We start from the raw sequence: 22948 nt of genomic DNA, 5'->3' as shown, positions 1-22948 counted from the left end.
GATATATAGCACAGAAACAGACCCTTCGGTCCAACTCGTCCATACCGACCAGATATCCGAACCTAATCTAGTCCCACTTGTCATCATTCGGCCCATAGTCTCTAAACCTGTCCTATTCATATACCTACCCAGATGCCTTTTAAATGTTACACTTGTACCAGCCTCCACCATTTCCTCTGGCAGCTCATTCCATACACGCACCACCCTCTACATGAAAAACTTTCCCTTCAGGTCTCTTTTATATCTTTCCCCTCTCACCCTAAACCTCTGGCCCCGAGTGGGACTCCCTGACCCCAGGGAAAAGATTTTGTCTATTTACCCAATCCATGTCCCTCATGATTTTATAAATCTCTGTAAGGTCACCCCTCAGCCTCCAATGCTCCAGGGAAAACAGCCCCAGCCTATTCAGCCTCACCCTATAACTCAAACCCTCCAACCCTAGCAGCATCCTTGTAAATCTTTTTTGAAACCTTTCAAGTTTCATAACATCCTTTCAATAGGAAGGAGACCAGAATTGCATGCAATATTCCAAAAGTGGCCAAACCAACATCCTGTACAGTCACAACATGACCTCCCAACTCCTATACTCAATACTCTGCCCAATAAAGGAAAGCATACCAAACGCCTTCTTCTCTGCCGTTTTTGGTCCATAACCCTCCAAACCTTTCCTGTTCATGTACCTGTCCAAATGTCTTTTAAATGATGTAACTGTATCTGCATCCACACTGCCACTGGCAGGTTATCCCATGTGCACACTACCCGCTGTGTGAAAGTTACCCCTCAGGTCCCTTTTAAATCTTCCCTCTTTCACCTTATGTGCTTTCATTTGAAAATCCCCCACCCTAGAGAAAAAACCTTTGCAATTCACCTTGATGATTTTATAATCTCCATAAGTTACCCTTCAACTTCCTCCGCTCCAGGGAAAAAAGTCCCAGCTTAACCAGCCTCCCCTTAAAACCTAAACTTTCCAGTCCTGGTAACATGTTTGTAAATCGTTTCTGTAACCATTCCAATTTAATGATATCCTTCCTATAGCTGGGTGACTAGAACTGCATGCAGTATTCTAAAATCAGCCCCACCAATGTCCTGTACAATCTCAACATGATGTCCCAACTTCTATGCTCAATGGTCTGAGCAATGAAGGCAAGCATGTCAAACACCTTCTAAACCACCCTATCTTCTTCTGACACCACTTCCAAGAAACTATATACCTGAACCCCTAAGTCAGTTTTCCGTACTCCCCAGGATCCTACAATCAACTGCATGAGTCCTGCCCTGGTGTGCCTTACCAAAATGCAACCCCTCCTATTTACCTAAATTAAACTCTATCGACCCACTGATCCAGCTGATCAACTTCTTATTGCACTCTTCGACATCCTTCTTCATTGTCCGCTTGGTCACCAATTTTGGTGCTATCTGCAAACTTACTTACATTCTTCCTATATTCTCATCCAAATGATTTATATAACTGATGAACAACAATCGACCCAGCACACCGCTGGTCACAGGTTTCCAGTTTGAAAAGCAACCCTTCACTGCCACCTGTGTCTCCTGCCATCAAACCAATTTTGTATCCAATTGGCAAGCTCTCCCTGGGTCCCATGTGATTGAACCTGAGTAACCAATCCACCATGTCGACCCTTGTTGAAGGCCTTGCTGAAGTTCACATACTTAAATGGGGGTCCTTAGGCCTATCAGGTGCCTCATTATCACCTGCAACACCTCCTCTGACGAGGCAGTGTGAGAGTCGGTGTACACCAGCATTGTGACAACCCTCCTGCCCTGTAGGTGGGCTTGTTAATGTGATTTACTCCAGGACAGGGTGATGTTGACCACCAGGGGCTTGGGGAAGCTCCTCCAGGGCATACATTGCCACAAGCTGGTGGGAATCCTGCCTTCCTCATCCAGTATCCACTCGGGAGGGTGGGCCAGCTCAGGCATGTGAGCATCACACTCATTGTTGCACATGTACGGGTTCTCCTGGAACAGAGAGGGGAACGGCATGGGTTTAAATACTGAGTCTGGCTACTTCTATGTTGTCCCTGTCAAATACTCCCAGGACAGGGACAGTCCAGGTTTAGATACAATGTAAAGCTCCATCTGCATTGTCCCTATCTAATACTCCCAGGATAGGTAATGAATGGGGTTAAATAGGAGAAAAGTTTCCTTTATGCTGTCCCTACTAAGTACTCCCAGGATGGATACAGCACAGAGTTAGATACAGAGTAAAACTCTCTATGTGTTATCCCGGCAAAATACTCCCAGGAAAGGTTTGATATGGAGTAAACATCCTCCATATTGTACCTATTGAACATTCCCAGGACAGGAACAGAATGGGCTGGTTACAGAGAAAAGCAACCTCTACACTGTCTTCGTCAGATCCTCCTCAGGCAGGTATAGCACAAGGTTAGATACAGAGTAAAACCTGCTCCATACAGATACATCAAACATTCCCAAGGCAGGTAAAGGAAGCATTAGATACAGAGAAAAGCTATCCCCATCAAACACTGAGATAGATGAAGTTAAACACAGAGTTAAACTCTGTCAACAATACACCCATCAAACAGTTGTAGGACAGGTACAGCATGGAGATAGCTGTCGTGTAAAGCCATCCCTACACGAACTCCATCAAATACTTCTGGTACAGCATGGCTTTTTACTGAGTAAAACTCCCTCTTTTAAACTGAAAGTAAAGCCACCTCGACTCTTTTAAAGTGACAGATACAGCTCAAGGTTAGATATAGCTCTTTTGACCCAGTGGTCAACTTGTCCATGAACTCTGAGTTTTACTCTAATTTTCACCTTACCAATTGTTTTCATAATGTAGCTGATAAAGGGGGAGCAGACTGACGGTGCGGAGAATGTGATCTCTCAGAGAGCTGACTGGTGGCTTTTTGCTGTTGTGTGTTGTCAGGTGCAAGTGTAACCTTCACGCCAACAACTGTTTCATGAAGAAGGGGAAGCTGAGCTGTGAGTGTGAGCACAACACCACGGGGCCGGACTGTGGTCGATGCAAGAAAGGTTTTCATGGCCGACGATGGAGAGCAGGCTCGTACCTCCCCATCCCCAAAGGGACGGCCAATGTCTGTGAGTAATGAACATCTCTCCGGCTCAGTCTAGCATTGAGGGGGGGAGTTTTACTTCATATTTCATCCTTGTGCCAAACCCTGAAAACTCGATGATTCTAAATCCAACCCAGTGGATGTTTGCGAGTGTGTTCTCAAATAAACAGAGACACATCATGACAGGTTGTACAGAAGCACCATCAGAGATTCAGACAGCACAGAAAGAGACCATTCAGCTCATCATACCGGAACCTTCGAAAGTTCTGTCCAATCAACCGTACTCCCCTGATTTTTCCCAATCGTATTAGAAATGTCTCCTTTACAGATTTTTGTCCAATTGGATTTTGGAATTTCTGATTGAATCCACTGCCACTGCACTTAGAGGCAGCACAGTCCAGATCACAATTGCTGTATAAAATCACCTCATCTCCCCCTTCGGTTCCTTTGCCAATTATTTTGAATTTGTGACCTCTAGGTTCTGACCTTCCTCTCACTGGAAACGTTTCCCCTTATTTATTCCATTTAAACATTTCTTGAAGTTAAAACTGTCAGTGTAATGTCAGAGTCAGTGAGCAAGGCTAACATTATGTAGCAGGTGGGTTATGAAAGTTGGATGGTTTAGATATATCCAGACTCACGCACCAATAGAGACAGCAATGAAGTGTAGATTGATGTGTGAGTGGCATTGTAATAGCTGGATAAACATCCGAGGAACAACTGAAGGAGGGTGAAAGGAGAATAAGCCTATCAGTAATAAATATCTGAAATATCAAGAAATGAATGCTGCGAAGGAGGGATATAGAGTCACAGAGATGTAAAGCACGGAAACAGACCCTTCAGTCCAACTCGTCCAGATATCCCAACCCAATCTGGTCCCACCTGCCAGCACCCAGCCCTATTATTCTAAACCCTTCCTATTCATATACCCATACAAATGTACTAGCCTCCACCACATTCTCTGGCAGCTCATTCCATACACGTACCACCCTCTGCGTGAAAATGTTGCCCCTTATGTCTCTTTTATATCTTTCCCCTCTCACCCTAAACCTATGCCTTCTAGTTCTGGACTCCCCAACCCCAGGGAAAAGAATTTATCTATTTAGCCTATCCATGCCCCTCATAATTTTGTAAACTTCTATAAAGTGACACCTCAGCCTCCGATGCTCCAGGGAAAACAGCCCCAGCCTGTTCAGCCTCTCCCTGTAGCTCAGATCCTCCAACCCTGGCAACATCCATGTAAATCTTTTCTGAACCCTTTCAAGTTTCACAACATCTTTCGGATAGGAAGGAGACCAGAATTGCACACAATATTCCAACAGTGGCCTAACTAATATCCTGTACAGCCGCAACATGACCTCCCAACTCCTGTACTCAATACTCTGACCAATAAAGGAAAACATACCAAACGCCTGCTTCACTATCCTATCTACCTGTGGCTCCACTTTCAAGGAGCTATGAACCTGCACTCCAAGGTCTCTTTGTTCAGCAACATTTCCTTGGACCTTACCATTACGTGTATAAGTCCTACTAAAATTTGCTTTCCCAAAATGCAGCACCTCGCATTTATCTGAATTAAACTCCATCTGCCACTTCTCAGCCCATTGGCCCCTCTGGTCCAGATCCTGTTGTAATCTGAGGCAACCCTTTTCGCTGTCTACTACACCTCCAATTTTGGTGTCATCTGTAAACTTACTAACTGTACCTCTTATGCTCGCATCCAAATCATTTATGTAAATGACAAAAAGTAGAGGGCCCAGCACCGATCCTTGTGGCACTCCACTGGTTATAGGCCTCCAGTCTGAAAAACAACCTTCCGCCACCACCCTCTGTCTTCTACTTTTGAGCCAGTTCTGTAGCCAAATGGCTAGTTCTCCTTTTATTCCATGAGATCTAACCTTGCTAATCTGTCTCCCATGAGGAACCTTGTCAAACGCCTTACTGAAGTCCATATAGATCACATCCACTGCTATGCCCTCATCAATCTTCTTTGCTACTTCTTCAAGAAACTCAATCAAGTTTGTTAGACATGATTTCCCACACACAAAGCCATGTTGACTATCCCGAATCACTCCGTGCCTTTCCAAATACATGTACATCCTGTGCCTCAGGATTCCCTCCAACAACTTGCCCACCACTGAGGTCAGGCTCACTGGTCTATAGTTCCCTGGCTTGTTCTTACCGCCCTTTATTAAACAGTGGCACCACGTTTGCCAACCTCCAGTCTTCTAGCATCTCACCTGTGACTAGCAATGATACAAATATCTCAGCAAGAGGCCCAGCAATCACTTCTCTAGCTTCCCACAGAGTTCTTGGGTTAACCTGAGCAGGTCCTGGGGATTTATCCACCTTTAACCATTTCAACCATTCCAGCACTTCCTTCTTGTAATCTGGACATTTTGCAAGATGTCACCATCTATTTCCCTACACTTTGTATCTTCTATATCCTTTTCCACAGTAAATACTGATGCAAAATATTCATTTAGTATCTCCCCCATTTTCTGTGGCTCCACACAAAGGCCGCCTTGCTGATCTTTGAGGGGCCCTATTCTATCCCTAATTACCCTTTTGCCCTTAATATATTTGTAAAAACCCTTTGGATTCTCCTTAATTCTATTTGCCAAAGCTATCTCATGTCCCCATTTTGCCATCCTGATTTCCCTCTTAAGTACACTTCTACTTTCTTTATAGTCTTCGAAGGATTCACTCGATCTATTCTGTCTATACCTGACATATGCTGAAAATGTATTGCTGGAAAAGCGCAGCAGGTCAGGCAGCATCCAAGGAGCAGGAGAATCAACGTTTCGGGCATGAGCCCTATACCTGACATATGCTTCCTTCTTTTTCTTAACCAAACCCTCAATTTCTTTAGTCATCCAGCATTCCCTACGCCTATCAGCCTTCTCTTTCACCCTGACAGGAATATACTTTCTCTGGATTCTTGTTATCTCATTTCTGAAGGCTTCCCATTTTCCAGCCGTCCCTTTACCTGCGAACATCTGCCCCCAATCAGCTTTCGAAAGTTCTTGCCTAATACTGTTCAAAATTGACCTTTCTCCAATTTAGAACTTCAACTTTTAGATCTGGTCTATCCTTTTCCATCACTATTTTAAAGTGAATAGAATTATGGTCGCTGGCTCCAAAGTGCTCCCCCACTAACACCTCAGTCACCTGCCCTGCCTTATTTCCCAACAGTAGGTCAAGTTTTGCACCTTCTCTAGTAGGTACATCCACATACTGAATCAGAAAATTTTCTTGTACACACTTAAGAAATTTATCTCCATCTAAACCTTCAACACTATGGCAGTCCCAGTCAATGTTTGGAAAGTTAAAATCCCCTACCATAACTTCCCTATTATTCTTAAAGATAGCTGAGATCTCCCTACAAGTTTGTTTCTCAATTTCCCTCTGACTATTGGGGGGGGGGGGGGGGGTCTATAATACAATCCCAATAAGGTGATCATCCCTTTCTTATTTCTCAGTTCCACCCAAATAACTTCCCTGGATGTATTTCCGGGAATATCTTCCCTCAGCACAGCTGTAATGCTATCCCTTATCAAAAATGCCACTCCTCTTCCTCTCTTGCCTCCCTTTCTATTCTTCCTGTAGCATTTGTATCCTGGAACATTAAGCTGCCAGTCCTGCCCATCCCTGGGCTATGTTTCTGCAATTGCTATGATATCCCAGTCCCATGTTCCTAACCATGCCCTGAGTTCATCTGCCTTCCCTGTTAGGCCCCTTGCATTGAATAAATGCAGTTTAATTTATTAGTCCTACCTTGTCCCTGCCTGCCCTGACTGTTTGACTCACTTCTGTTCTCAGCTGTACCTGTCTCAGATCAATCTCTTTCCTCACTATCTCCCTAGGTCCACCCCCCCCAACCTCACTAGTTTAAATCCTCCCAAGCAGTTCGAGCAAATTTTCCTGCCAGTATATTAGTCCCCTTCCAATTTAGGTGCAATCTGTCCTTCTTGTACAGGTCACTTCTACCCCAAAAGAGATTCCAATGATCCAAAAGTGTGAATCCTTCTCCCAGACACCAGCTCCTCAGCCATGCATTCATCTGCTCTATCCTCCGACTCCTAACCTCACTGGCTCGTAGCACTGGGAGCAATCCAGATATTACTAGCCTTGAGGACCTCCTTTTTAAATTTCTGCCTCACTCTCTGTAATCTCCCTTCAGCGTCTTAGCCTTTTCCCTTCCTATGTCGTTGGATCCAACGTGGACAATGACCTCCTGCTGGCCCCTCTCCGCTGTGAGAACATTTTGCACCCTCTGTGAGACAGCCTTGATCCTGGCACCAGGGAAACAACACACCATTTTGCTTTTTCTCTGCTGACCACAGAAACGTCTGTCGATACATCTGACTACAGAACCCCCGAACACAATTGATCTCTTGGAAGCCGACCTACATCTCATTGCATGAGAGCCAGTCTTAATACCAAAAACTTGGCTGTTCGTGCTACGTTCCCCTGAGAATCCATCACCCCTTACATTTTCCAAATCAGCATACCTATTTGAAATGGGTATATCCACAAAAGACTCCTGCTGCCTACCTCTCTTACCCTTCCTGGAGTTAACCCATCTATGTGACTGTATCTGTGACTTCCCCCCTTCCTATAACTGCCACGCACCACATACTGTTGCTGTTGCAAATTCCTCATCGCTTCTATCTGTTTTGCCAACCGATCCACTCGATCTGATAAGATTTGCATCCAACAGCATTTATGGCAGATATAATCCACAGTAACCCTTAAACTCTCTTTAAACTCCCACATCTGACATGTAGTACAGATCACTGCAAAGGCCATGCTTCTTCACAATCTACAGACCCAGAAAATAACACCGTCTTCTTCCTCTACAAACACTGCCCCAGGTTAAATTAATAGCTATGGCTTATATTTTAAGTTTACTCGAGAGACTTATCTCTAAAAATATATAATCAAGAAAGAATCCACTCTACTGCAGCCTTTCTGTTGGACAGACTTAAAACAATTAACTTATATGATTCTTTGCTGTGAACTTCGCCCAACAGTTCCTCCAAGATTAGTTGTGAGTTTCACTATCTGTTAATTTTCCCAGATGCACTCCGATGTCCAGCAATACACGAATTCAAAAACAGCAAAGGCAGTAACTGTGCAGGTTCTCTCTCTCTCTCTCTCTCTCTCTCTCTCTCTCCTGCACTGTCTATCTTTCATCATTTCTGTGTATGGAATATCCTGAGATTGCTAGTGGTGCAAATGGACATTGTGAGAGACTATAAGTAATTAGTGGCAGCAATGGGTACTCACTGGGTGCACTGACACTTTCATCACAAGTGGTGCAAAAATACTTATTCATTAATCTCACTTTCACCTTATGTGAGCAATGTAGCGATTTGAATTTGTCTCACCAATGGATGGTCTGCGTGCTCAGAGAATGCAGCACGTAAATTCCTGATGAGTTCATTATTCGTGTGTATGAGTAAGATTGATCTCATGAACAGGTCATGTGATGGGTCATTTTAGTGTATTTGCAAGTAAAATGTTGTTAATAGTTTGTCTCTCTAACGCTTTGTGGTTCTGATTCCCTTTCCAGGTCTCCCAAACACCCTTTCCAGTGGCGGTAAGTAGAACTTAACTTCTCTGACCTGTGACCTCTGACCCAGAACCAATTTCTGTATGAGGAAAGCACTGCTTCCCTCAAACCTCCCACATCTCTCATGGATGGAGAAAAAAGTCCACATTATCAATGTGAACAGGCAATGTGTGTAGCATAGATGTTGGAGTGGAAAGAGACTAGAATTAGAACTCTGCCTGTTTGTGTATTGCTGGAATATGTTTAATCTCCTCTTGAGTGTTAGGGCAAATACAAAGCAGATAACTTACAAAATGTATATATCACACATCTTCCAACCTCAGGTGACTGTCTGTGTGGAGTTTGCACATTCTCCCTGTGGCTGCGTTGGTTTCCTCCCACAATCCAAAGTTATGCAGGTCAGGTGAATTGGCCGTGCTAAGTTGCTCATACTGTTAGGAGCATTAGTCAGAGGCAAATGAATCTGGGTGGGTTATTCTTTGGAGGGTCAGTGTGGACTTGTAGGGCCGAAAGGCCTGTTTCCACACTGTAGGCAATCAAATCTAATCTAATCTAACCTTAATTGAGAACAAAGAGAAAGATACTTTTCAACTCTATCTTAGTGGAAACTTTTAATGGCAAGTGGAGAGATTATTTGTAAAAGTCCTGAGGCATTCTCATTGAGAATTAAGAACCTGAGAAATCGAAGCTGGAATGGAAGTTTTGGCACTTTGAGCCACATCTGTAATTCAGGAAGATTACAGTTGATCCGATTGTGGCCTTGACTCCAATTTTCAGCCTGTTTTGCACTGGAACCCTAATTCCCTTGCTAATTAAAAATCTGTTCAACTCAACCTTGAAGTATAGGATTTGTGGTGTCATGTTGTGGCTGTACAGGATATTGGTTTGGATTAGAATGGTGTTGGAAAAGGACAACAGGTCAGGCAGCATCCGAGGAGCAGGAAAATTGATGTTTCGGGCAAAAGCCCTTCATCAGAAATGGAGGCAGGGAGCTTCCGGGAGGGAGAGATAAATGACGGGGTGGGAAGAAGGTCGCAAAGAGTACAATAGGTGAATGGGTGTGGGGATGGAGGTGATAGGTCAGAGAGGAGGGTGGGGGAAGGTAGCAAAGAGTACAATAGGTGAATGGGTGTGGGGATGGAGGTGATAGGTCAGAGAGGAGGGTGGGGGAAGGTAGCAAAGAGTACAATAGATGAATGGGGGTGGGGATGGAGGTGATAGGTCAGAGAGGAGGGTGGGGGAAGGTAGCAAAGAGTACAATAGGTGAATGGGGGTGGGGATGGGGGTGATAGGTCAGAGAGGAGGGTGGGGGAAGGTAGCAAAGAGCACAATAGGTGAATGGGTGTGGGGATGGAGGTGATAGGTCAGAGAGGAGGGTGGGGGAAGGTAGCAAAGAGTACAATAGATGAATGGGGGTGGGGATGGAGGTGATAGGTCAGAGAGGAGGGTGGGGGAAGGTAGCAAAGAGTACAATAGGTGAATGGGGGTGGGGATGGGGGTGATACATCAGAGGGGAGGATGGATGGATAGATGGGAAGATAATTGGCAGGTAGGACAGTTCATGAGGATGGTGCTGAGCTGGAAGTTTGGAACTGGGGTAAAGTGGGGGAAGGGGTAATGAGGAAACTGGTGAAGTCCACACTGATGCCCTGAGGTTGAAGTGTTGCAAGGTGGAAGATGAGGCGTTCTTCCTCCAGGCGTCGGGTGGTGAGGGAGCGGCGGTAGAGGAGGCCAGGATCTGCATGTCCTCGGCATAATGGGAGGAGGAGTTGAAATGTTGGGTGTTGGGGCGGTGGGGTTGATTGGTGCGGGCATCCTGGGAGATGTTCCTTAAAGTGGTCTGTGAGGAGGTGTCCAGTCTCCTCAATGTGGAGGAGACCGCATCAGGAGCACTGATACAATAAATGACATTGATGGATGTGCAGGTGAAACTTTGATGGATGTGGAAGACTCCTTTGGGGCCTTGGATGGAGGTGAGGGATGAGGTCCTGGGCCTCGTCCACCGCCGCTCCCTCACCCCTCAACGACTGGAGGAAGAACACCTCATCTTTTGCCTTGGAACACTTCAACCCAGGGCATCAATGTGGACTTCACCAGTTTCCTCATTTCCCCTCCCCACATCTTACCTCAGTTCCAACCTTCCAGCTCAGTACTGTCCCCATGACCTGTCCTACCTGCTAATCTCCCTTCCCTCCTATCCCCTCCACCCTCTTCTCTGACCTATCACCTCCACCCCTTCCCCATTCACCTATTGTACTCTTTACTAACTTCTCCCCAGCTCCCCCCACCCCGCCCTTTTATCTCTCCACCCTGGAGGCTCCCTGCCTCCATTCCTGTTGAAGGGCTTTTGTGTGAAACATCGATTTTCCTGCTCCTCGGATGCTGCCTGACCTGCTGTGCTTTTCTAGCTCCACTCTAATCTAGACTGTTGTTTCCAGCATCTGCAGTCCTCACTTTTGCCTAGGATATTGGTTTGGCCAGTTTTGAAATTTTGCATTCAGTTCTAGTCTCCCTGCTGCAAGAAAGATATTGCTAAATTTGAAAGGGTTTAGAAAAGATTTACAAGGATGTTGCCAGAATTGGAGGGTTTGAGCTACAGGGAGAGGCTGAATAGGCTGGGGCTGTTATCCCTGGCGCATCAGAGGCTCAGGGGTGACAACATAGAGGTTTATAAGATCATGAGAGGGTATGGAAATTTGAGTAACCAAGGTTTTTTTTCCTGGGTAGGAGAATTCAAACTAGACTAAATGTGTTTAAAGTGAGAGGGGAAAGATTTAAATCGACCTGGGGGACAACCTTTTTCATGCTGAGAATGGTGCTTGTTTGGAATGAGCTGCAGAGGAAGTGGTGGAGGCTGGTACAATGACCACATTTAAAAAGCATCTGAATAGGTATATGAATCAGAAGGGTTTAAGAGGGATCTGGGACAAGTGCTGGCAAATGGGACTAGATTAATTTAGGATATCTGGTCAGCATGGACAAGTTGGAGCAAAGGGTCTGTTTCTGTGCTGAACAACTCTGCGACTCCATGACTCTGTATTTAATGACCTGCCCTCCACTACTTTCCAGGGAAGAACATTCCAAGTGTGAAGGGGAATAAATCCCCTGCTACCTTTGTCTAAAATGGGATAAGGTCCATTCTGAACCTGCTTCACCTTGTTCTGCGTTTGTTCATAAGGGGAGTCATGCTATCATCATTTGCCCTGTCTAGTCCCTTCAGCAAACTGGATGTTTCATTACAGTTGGCATTTATTATTCTAAGTACACTAATTGCAGAGCTCAACCTGTTCAACCTTCCCTTATAAGAAAACCTCACATCTCAGCAATAGACCAGTAACCTATTTCTGAACTGCTGCAGTGTAAGTCCCTCCTTAAGAACGTGACCAACTCCCTACACAGTACTCTAGATATGATTTCACTAATGCTCTGCACAGTTGCAATGAGACTTCCATACATTTAAACTCCATCCCTTTGCAATGAGGGCCAACATTTCATTTGACTCATTTGACTTGCTCTACCTGCATGTATTTTTTTTTAAAGAACCCCATACATAAAGGACACCCAGCTGTTTTCATCATAATGGCCTGCAGTCTGTCTCCTTTCAAAAATGCTCTGTTTTGTATATTCTTCCTGAATATTCATGTTTTTCCACATTGTTTTCCACCTGCCCCATTTTTGCTCACCTATTTAAGCTACCCTCTACATTCCTCTGTGTCCCTCTGCAGACACTTAGACTTTGAATTTTGTTCCTGGGTGGGGTGAGTGCAGAGACTCTGGAGAAATTTTGGCTCGACAAATTAGATCTTTAAATGTGGCCACCCTGGAATTCTGATTTTGTTTGTCCATAAGGGCAGGTGATCCAGTATAGACCTAAAGGCCAGCCAGTTCCTGAGGTGAGCTGAATGGAAAGCCTGCCCAGAGTCTGTCATGCTGTGGTCAAAGTTTAAAACATGAGATTAAAACAGAACCATGCCAGCAACTCTCATCTTTCTGTCTTCCTCTCTCTCTCTCTCTCTCTCTCTCTCTCTCTATGCTGCACCCATTCTAATCTATGAATCTGCACCATATCCTATGGGCACCCATGCCTCATATGGAGTTAGACCAGATCTCATTGAATGGTAGAGAAGGCTTGTGGTGCTGATACTCCTATTCCGATGCTAACTTAATGCCTATTTCTACCCAGTAGTTTTTCTCCGACATCTACTGTACCACCTTATTGAATAATCACAAGTTTTCTTGCGCACAGGAGAAAAGACACAGTTCTCTTACTTAATGGTCCAACTTGTAGTCGACACTCTATTGAGAAAAAATCATTTTCGTTTACAAATGTATATTTTGATATTGGACACTTGTTGATGCCTCTTGACAGGTCTTGTCAAGGTGGGCAGTTCTGTGCAGGTTGTACACCTTCTACATACAATTTTTCATAGAACGTAGAACATAGAGCATTACACCCCAGTACAGGCCCTTTGGCCCTTGATGTAGAGATGACCTGTTCCAATCTGAAGCCCATCTAACATACATAATTCCATTTTCATCTATATGTTTATCCAATGACCATTTAAATACCCGTAAACTTGGTGAGTCTACTACGGTTGCAGGCAGTGCGTTCCACACCCCTACTATGTGATCAAGGATAGTCAGCATGGTTTTGTGAAGGGCAGGTCGTGCCTCACAAACCTTATTGAATTCTTTGAGAAGGTGACTAAGGAGGTAGATGAGGGGAAAGCGGTAGATGTGGTATATATGGATTTTAGTAAGGCGTTTGATAAGGTCCCCCATGGTAGGCTACTGCAGAAAATACAGAGATATGGCATTGAGGGTGAGTTGGAGGTTTGGATTAGGAATTGGCTCTCTGGAAGAAGACAGAGGGTAGTAGTTGATGGCAAAGGTTCATCTTGGAGTGCTGTCACTAGCGGTGTTCCGCAAGGATCTGTTTTGGGACCATTGCTGTTTGTCATTTTTATAAATGACCTGGAGGAAGGGTTAGAAGGTTGGGTGAGCAAGTTTGCGGATGATACGAAAGTCGGAGGAGTTGTAGACAGTGAGGAAGGATATGGCAGGTTACAGCGGGTTATAGAGAAGCTGCAGAGCTGGGCAGAAAGGTGGCAAATGGAGTTCAATGTAGCTAAGTGTGAAGTGATTCACTTTGGTAAGAGTAATAAAAAGATGGATTACTGGGCTAATGGTAGACTACTTGGTAGTGTGGAAGAGCAGAGGGATCTTGGTGTCCATGTACACAGATCTCTGAAAGTTGCCACCCAGGTAAATAGTGCAGTGAAGAAGGCATATGGCGTACTGGCTTTTATTGGTAGAGGAATTGAGTTCCGGAGTCCTGAGGTCATGCTGCAGTTGTATAAGACTCTGGTGCGGCCGCATCTGGAATATTGTGTGCAATTTTGGTCGCCATACTATAGGAAGGATGTGGAGGCACTGGAACGGGTGCAGAGGAAGTTTACCAGGATGTTGCCTGGTATGGTAGGAAGATCCTATGAGGAAAGGCTGAGGCACTTGGGGTTGTTTTCATTGGAGAAAAGAAGGTTTAGGGGTGATTTGATAGAGGTGTACAAGATGATTAGGGGGTTAGATCGGGTTGACAGTGAGAACCTTTTTCCACGTATGGAGTCAGCTATTACAAGGGGGCATAGCTTTAAATTAAGGGGGGGTAGATATAGGACTGATGTTAGGGGTAGGTTCTTCACTCAGTGAGTCGTAAGTTCATGGAATGCCCTGCCAGTAGCAGTGGTGGACTCTCCCTCTTTATGGGTATTTAAGCGGGCATTGGATAGGTATTTGGAGGATAGTGGGTTAGTGTAGGTTAGGTGGGCTTTGATCGGCGCAACATCGAGGGCCGAAGGGCCTGTACTGCGCTGTATTCTTCTATGTTCTATGTTCTATCTACTCTGAGTAACAAAACTACTTCTGACATCTGTCTATATCTATTACCTCTCAATTTAAAGCTATGTCTCCTTGTGCTAGCCATCACCATCTGAAGAAAAACAATCTTACTGTCTACCGTCTCTAAACTTATAATTATCTTGCATGTCTCAATTAACTCACCTCTCAGCCTTCTTCTCTCTAATGAAAACAGCCTCAAGTCCCTTAGTCTTTCCTCATAAGGCCTTCTCTCTCTACCAGGCAATAACCCAGTAAATGTCCTCTGAATCCTTTCCAAAGCTTCCACATCCTTACTATAATGCGGTGACCAGAACTGTACGCAATACTCCAAGTGTGGTTGCACCAGAGTTTTGTACAGCTGCAACATTACCTTGTGGTTCTGAAACTCAATCCCTCTACCAATTAAAGCTAACATACCGTATGCCTTCTTGCCTACCTTATCAATCTGGATGGCAACTTTCAGGGATGCATATGCATGGACACCGATATCTCTCTGGTCATCTACACTACTAAGAATCTTATCATTAGCTCAGTACTCTTTATTCCTTTTGCCCTTCCAAAGTGAATCACCTCACACTTTTCTGCATTAAACTTCATTTGCCACCTCTCAGCCCAGCTCTGCAGCTTATCTATGTCCCTCTGTAACCTGCAGCATCCTTCAGCACTATCCACAACTCCACTTACCTTCGTGTCATATGCAAATTTACAAACCATCCTTCTACACCCTCATCCAGGTCATTTATAATAATGACAAATGGCAGTGCATTAAAACAGATTCTTGCAGTACACCACTAGGAACTGAAGTCCGGAATAAACATTTCCCATCAACCACCACACTCTGTCTTCTTTCAGCTAGCCAATTTCTGATCCGAACTGCTAAATCACCATCAATCCCATGCCTCAGTATTTTGTGCAATAGCCTTCTGTGAGGAACTTTATCAAACACCTTACTGAAATCCAAAAACACCACATGAACCACTTTACCCACGTCCACCTGTTTGGTCACCTTCTCAAAGAACTCAATAATGCTTGTGAGGCACAACCTACTCTTCACAAAACCGTGTTGACTATCCATAATCAAGTCATTCCTTTCTTGTTGATTAGAAATCCTATATCTTGTAATCTTTTCCAACACTTTACCCACAACTGAAGTAAGGCTCACTGGTCTATAATTATCAGGGTTGTCACTACTCCCCTTCTTCAACAAGGGGACAATGTTTGCTATCCTCCAGTCTTCTGGCACTATTCCTGTAGACAATGAGGACATAAAGAAAAAAAAAACCAAAGGCTCTGCAAGCTATCTGATTTCCCAAAGAATTCTAGGATAAATCCCATAAATTTTCACACTTTCCAGAATTGTTAACAGCTCCTCCTTGTGAACCTAATCCCCTCTAGTCAAGTAGCCTGTATTTCAGTATTCTACTCAACAACATTGTCTTTTTCCGGTGTAAGCACAGACGAACACTATTCATTTAGTGCTTCCCCTATCTCCTTAGACTCCTTGCACAACTTCCCACTACTGTCCTTGATTGGCCCTAATCTTACTCTAGTTATTCTTTTATTCCTGATATACCTTCAGAAAGCTTTCAGGTTTTCCTTGAACCTGTCCGCCAATGACTTCTCAAGTCCCCTCCTGGCTCTTCTTCATGCTCTCTTTTGGTCTTTCCTGGCTAACTTGTAACTCTCAAGTGCCCTAACTGAGCCTTTGTGAACCTACCTGAGCCTACCTAACCCTTTCCACTGCTAAAGTAAACATAACTGAATGGTGGTCATGAGCACCAAAGTGCTCACCTACTTCCAAATCAAACACCTGGCTGGGATCATTAACCGTTACAAAATTCAATGTGACCTCAGCCCTTGTTGGCCTGTCTACATACTGTGTCAGAAAACCCTCCTGCACGTATTGAACAAAAACTAACCCTTCTAAAGTACTTGAGCTACAGTATTCCCAGTCAGCATTTGGAAAGTTAACAACTACATAACAACTACCCTGTTACTCTCGCTCCTATCCAGAATCATCTTTGCTATCCTTTCCTCTACATCTTATGGGTGGCACGGTGGCACAGTGGTTAGCACTGCTGCCTCACAGCGCCTGAGACCCGGGTTCAATTCCCGCCTCAGGCGACTGACTGTGTGGAGTTTGCACGTTCTCCCCGTGTCTGCGTGGGTTTCCTCCGGGTGCTCCGGTTTCCTCCCACAGTCCAAAGATGTGCAGGCCAGGTGAATTGGCCGTGCTAAATTGCCCATAGTGTTAGGTAAGGGGTAAATGTAGATGTAGGGGTATGGGTGGGTTACGCTTCGGCGGGGTGGTGTGGACTTGTTGGGCCGAATGGCCTGTTTCCACACTGTAAGTAATCTAATCTCTGGAACTATAGAAAACTCCCAGCAGGGTGACCTCTCCTTCCCTGTTTCTATCTGCAGCCCATACTACCTCAGTAGACAAGTCCTCAAATGTCCTTTCTGCCATTGTAATCCTGTCCTTGACTAACAATGTCACACCTCCCCCTCTTTTACCATCTTCTCTGTTCTTACTGAAACATCTAAATTCCTGAACCTGCAACAATCATTCCTGTCCATGGTCTATCTATGTTTCTGAAATGGTCACAACATCAAAGTCCCAGGTACCAACCTGTACTGCAAGGTCACCCACCTTATTCCGGATGCTCCTGGCATTGAAGTAGACACACTTCAAACCACCTTCCTGCTTGCCAGTGCACTCTTGTGACCTGGAAACATATTTCTGACCTCACTACTCTCAACCTGCTGGACACTGGAATTTGGGTTTCCATCCCTCGGCAGAACTAATTTAAACCTTCCCGAAGAGCATTAGCAAATTTCCCCCCAAGGATATTGCTACCTCTCTGGTCCAGGTGTCAACCATCCTGTGTATAGAGGTACCACCTACCCCAAAATGAGCTCCAATTATCCAGGTATCTGAAACCCTCCCTCCTGCACCATCCTTGTAGCTATGTGTTTAACTCCTCTCGTTCCCTATTCCTCACTTGCCAGCACGTGGCATGGGTAACAAAACAGTGGTAACAACTCTGTTTGTTCTAGCACTAAGCTTCCACCCTAGCTCACTGAATTTCTGCGTTAAATCACCATCCCTTTTCCTACTTAGGTCGTTAGTGTCTACTTCGGGCTGGTACCCCTCTCTCTGTCAAGGATCCTGAAAACACAATCTGAGACATCATGAATCCTGGCACCTGGGAGGCAACACACCAACTGTGAGTCTCTCCCGTTCCCACAGAACCTCCTATTTATCCACCTAACTATGACTCCCCAATGACTAATGCTGCTCCTCTCCCCCACTTCCCCTCTGAGCAATAGGGACAGACTCTGTGCCAGAGACCTGTAGGCCATGGTTTATCCCTGGTAAGTCCCCCCTCCCAACAGTATCCAAAATGGTGTATTTGTATTGAGGGGAATGGCCACAGGTGATCCCTGCACTGTCTGCTGATACTCTTTGAGTCTCCTGACTGAAACCCACCTGCATTTTTCTTATACCTGAGGCGTGACTACCTCCCTGTAACTCCTCTCAACAATCCCCTCTGCCTTTCAAATGATCCGAAGTTCATCCAGCTCCAGCTCCAGCTCCCTAATGTGGGTTCAATGAGATGGAGTTGGGTGTACTTCCCGCAGATGAAGCCAGTGGGAACACTAGTGGTGACCCTTACCTCCCACATGCTGAAGGAGGAACATTCAACTGCCCTAACCTCCATTCCCACTATTCTAAATTCCCAAAGAGACTGTTAAAAAGTAAAGAATAAAAAAAACTAGTTACCTCACCAATATGGCGCACAGAACCTATTTTTAGGATGGAGAAGGAGGATGTGTGGGAGACACGACCTACATAGTGTTTTGGGTAATGCAACAGCCCAAATATATTACTTCACTTACTCAGCAGTCCTGTGTCTGCTCCTGCTCAGCGTGTGCTCCGCCTATTCATGAAGTAAGTAGTGATTTAACTTCCTGGCAGTCTCCTGGTCTCACTTCCACTCTTCCTGCTGCTAAAAAAAAGAGGGCCTCGATGCTTGAGGTAAGTTTGCAAAGCAGTGATTGACCTTCCTGGCAGCCTCCCAGTCATGCGCCCGCTCTTCCTGCTGCTAAACAAAAATGGAGGGCCCTTTTCCACAGTGGACAGTCTCACAGGGCATCTGAACCACCAAATGGATATCTAACCCCCACTCGAAATGATTAGCTGACCTTTGCCTCACAAGCAAACTGCTGAGCACCACCTCCATGATGCACAGAAACCATAACTGCATGAAGATATGAGCTCTTCAAAGGGATGACAATCCAAGAGAAATTAACTGAGAGTGGACCTATTCTCACCTGGTCTGATCTACATACTCTGGTTCCAAACCCGAGGCATTTCAAAGTCTCATTTCAGTGTGATTAGCTGATCATTGAACATCCAACTATTTCAGGAAACTGTGCACCACGTTGCTCCCCTGAACATGAAGAATACTGAGTTTTCAAGACAGGAATTTGGGCTCCTCAATTCTTCTGCCATTGTCTTCATGGTAAATCAGTCTTTATAGCTTCCTCAGAACATGTTTTCCTACCTTTTCAACATGTTGACATACTTTCCTACCTTTTCAACAAATTTCAACACTGTTCTTGCCTGCAACATGCCATTTGTATAGATCATGCATTGTTGAGGCCCCAGCACTGATCCCTGTGGCACTTAACATGTAACAATTTTCCAACATGAAAATGACCCATTTCTGCCAACTCTCTGTTTCTTGCTAGTTAGCCAGTCTTCCTCTCTTCCATGTGAAAATAGCACCCTCAAAAGTATAAGCTCTTAACTTGCATTGTCACCTTGTTGCATCCTCAAAGACTGGTTTATAAAACAAGTTGTCAAACACTATTACCCTTTCAGAAAACTATATTGATTCTGCCTGATTGTATTGCAATTTTCTAAGTGTTCTGCTACTACCCTCTTAACAAATGATTGAATCCTAATGCAAATTTAATTTTACTATTCCTGATACAGGATTGGGAACTGGATAAGTGTCTCTGGCATCAATCTATTTACCTTTGTTCCTGTTTGTTTCATCAACTCCTTCATATATATTTAACACTTTGCGTGCTGTCCACTTCATTCTGAACTACCTGTTACATTAATCCCTTATACATACACTGAGGAGTGACCAAATTCATAAAAGCTAATGAAAAATTACTATAAATCCAAATGTGCATCAACTGTGACTATAACTCTCCACAGACCAGGAGTGAGCAGACCTCCCCATGCAGACTGAGAATGATCATAAGCCCCAACCTCACCACAATGACCAGAACTGTCCAAATTGATGAGGAGCGACATACTATCTAAGAGTGTCCATAACTTCCCCACATTGACTGAAAATGGTTGTAATTGCAGTGATTGAGAGTGACTAATATTCCGCACCGACAAAAAATGATGACAATTCCTCCTGTTGGCTGAGATTGATCATAACTTCCCATATTGACTGGGACTGACCATAATTCTGTAGACTAATCAGAAGCATGACACAGGAGCAGGAATGGATTGGGATCAGTGATTTTTGCTACTTAAGCCATATGCTCTTCAATTCCCTCCCTCAATATCTCCACCCCTTAAGCCCTCTTTCCTCTTTTAAGGTACTTTTTAAAATCTCCCTCTTTGAGCGAAATTCTGGGCAGCTGTCCTGATATCTTTGCATAGTCTCAGAATCAGCTTTGATCTGATAAATTGTGAGATGGATACGGCTGCTTGTCTCTTGGACGCTCTTACGGTTTCACTGTGTGCATGTATATACATATTGTTTTGTGGTACAGATGTAACATACAGGCCAGGCATTGTCTTCTGGCTGTGATTAATAATTGCTGCTTTCTCCTGACACATGCAGCTGATGCAAAGCAGACTCACACATGGTAAAGCATCTCCTCACTTCATGTCACAAACCCAAAGCAAGGTAGGAGCACTCAAACAATATGAATGCTTTCATGTGGAGAGAGAGAGGGAAAGAGAGAGAGCAAGAACTTGTGTTTATATAGCACTCTTTCTCTGTTTATATAGCTTCCCCTTCAATTCATCTCTGCAATTTGCCTCAACTGCAGCCTCTGGTAGCATTCCCCACATTTTCACTACTGTCTGGATAAAAGAGTTTCTTATAACGTCCTAATTGGATTTATGGTCATCTATGTTACAGGTAAAACCCCTAATTTTTGTCTCACTCACAACTGATAGAATCCGTACAATGTGGAAGCAGGCGATTGAGTCCACACTGATCGTCAAAAGATCATTCCATCCAGACCAACCCCCTTCCTTATCCCTGTAATCCTGCATTTCCCAATGCTAATACACCAAGCCTACATAACCCTAGACACTATAGACAATTTACCATGGTTAGTCCATCTAACCTGCACATCTTTGAACTGTGGGAGGAATCAGGAGAACCTGGAAGAAACCCATGCAGATATAGAGAAAATATGCAAACTCCACACAGACAGCGTCCCAAAGCTGGAATCGAATGCAGGTCCCTGTGAGGCAGCAGTGCTAACAACTGAGCCTCCATATCACCTAGAGGAAACTGCATTCTCGTACTTAAAGCTTCATCATTGCTTTTAAGGTTTCTCACGGATCACCCCTCAGTCTTCTCATTTAATGAAAAGAGCACCAGCTGCTTCAGACTTTCTTGATAGACAGAGCCTCACAGCCTTGGTATCATTCTTGTTAATCCTGTTTTGAACTTCATCCAGTGCTCCATGTGGTTCCTACAATTTTGGAGACCAGAACTGTCTGCAGTTCTTCAAAGGTTGACTAACCAAGGATCAATACAAGTTTAAAACAACATCTTTACTTTTGAATTTAACCCTATGGTGATGAACCTAGTGCTTGGTGAGCTTGTTCTGGCCTTGTACATAGTTTGAAGCATAATCAGTCTGTGAAGGATTGAAGCTGTTTAAGTGTTGGAGATTTGTTTCATTGTCCAAGTCTGACTGTCCTGTGTCTTGGCTTACTGTTGTTTCTGGTGTGTGTGTGTGTGTGTGTGTGTGTGTGTGTGTGTGTGTGTGTGTGTTAGATCCATATGACGTCCTGCAAGCTGTGCAACACCCTGAGAGCTCACTCCACCATTCCTATCATGGCACTGATTATATGGCCGAAAGAAGTTTGCAGCAGTGCCATCCCTGAAAGTTGCCACCCAGCTTGATAGGGTTGTTAAGAAGCCATTCAGTGTGTTAGCTTTTATTGTGAGAGGGATTGAGTTCCGGAGCCACTATGTCATGTTGCAGCTGCATTACAGAAGGATGTGAAAGCTTTGGAAAGGGTTCATAGGAAATTTAGTAGGATGTTGTCTGGTATGGAGAGGAAGTCTTATGAGGAAAGGCTGAGGGCCTTGAGACTGTTTTTGTTAGAGAGAAGGTTGACTTTAATTGTGAGATACAGGATAATCAGAGGGTTAGATAGGGTGGTCAGTGAGAGCCTTTTTCCTCAGATGGTGATGGCTAGCATGAGGGGATGTAGCTTAAAATTGAGGGGTATACATATAGGACAGATGTCAGATGTAGGTTCTTTACTCAGATAGTAGGATGGTCATGGAACACACTGCCTGCAACAGAAGTAGAGTCACCAAGTTTAAGGGCATTTAAGTGGCTATTGGATAAACATTATGGATAAAAATGGAATAGGGTAGGACAGATAGGCTTTAGATTGGTTACACAGGTTGCCTCAACATCGAGGGCTGAAAGGTCTGTACAACGCTGTAATGTTCTATGTTCATCTCAGTCATAAATAGCCTATGTTGTATTCTTATCCTGTAACCTCTGATTCTGCACTACCTGGTAATCAGGGACATCCTTCCTGTGTTTACCCTGTCCAGTCCTGTTAGAGTTGTGGAGATTTCTATGAGATCCACCTTCATTCTTCTAATCTCCCATGATTGTCATACTAAATAATTCAGTCTCTCTTCATCTCAGGAATCAGTCTTGGAAGGTCTGTTGAGTTTAGTGACTGTTCCAGCACCAGTCCTTCATCCCTTCCACTGCACCCCAGTTTCTGTGACCTGTGTTGACTATGTATCCGATAGCAGAGATACCATTGGGGTAAAACAAAGAGGCTATCAGTGAGTGAATTACGCTGAGCTCCACTTTCACCCACCAAATAAATAGTTTTATTCCCGTTCTAAAGCAGACTCTAGAGATCAGAGAATCAGCTGAGTGAATCGCTTTTCGAGTGCCTCTAATGCCAGGACATCTCCTCTTAAATATGGGGACCAAAACTGTGCAGAAGACTCCAGATGAAGCTTCAGCAGCACTCTGTTCAACTGTTCCCTATTTTTAAATTCTACACCACCCGCCAACATAAAGGCCAAAAGTCAACTTACCTGTTGAATTGCTTACTGCATCTATGTACAAATCTATTATAAATTCATGCATGAGA

The 22948-nt window shown here is 44.4% G+C and overlaps 1 protein-coding gene across 8 annotated transcripts in view; it reads left to right on the top strand.

Annotated features, from left to right (window-relative positions):
• Positions 1 to 22948, top strand: part of LOC140455411 (netrin-G1-like) — a 78895-nt gene that overhangs the window by 44427 nt on the left and 11520 nt on the right. For all 8 annotated transcript variants that reach the window (XM_072550252.1, XM_072550247.1, XM_072550249.1 and 5 more), the window contains 2 exons: positions 2915 to 3087; positions 8641 to 8667. In XM_072550252.1, coding sequence (XP_072406353.1) covers positions 2915 to 3087; positions 8641 to 8667 — 200 coding nt within the window. The remainder of the gene's footprint in view (positions 1 to 2914; positions 3088 to 8640; positions 8668 to 22948) is intronic.

Source organism: Chiloscyllium punctatum, chromosome 30, assembly GCF_047496795.1.
Source record: "Chiloscyllium punctatum isolate Juve2018m chromosome 30, sChiPun1.3, whole genome shotgun sequence".
In the NCBI taxonomy this organism is placed as follows: domain Eukaryota; kingdom Metazoa; phylum Chordata; class Chondrichthyes; order Orectolobiformes; family Hemiscylliidae; genus Chiloscyllium; species Chiloscyllium punctatum.
This window is presented reverse-complemented; position numbering and strand designations above follow the sequence as displayed.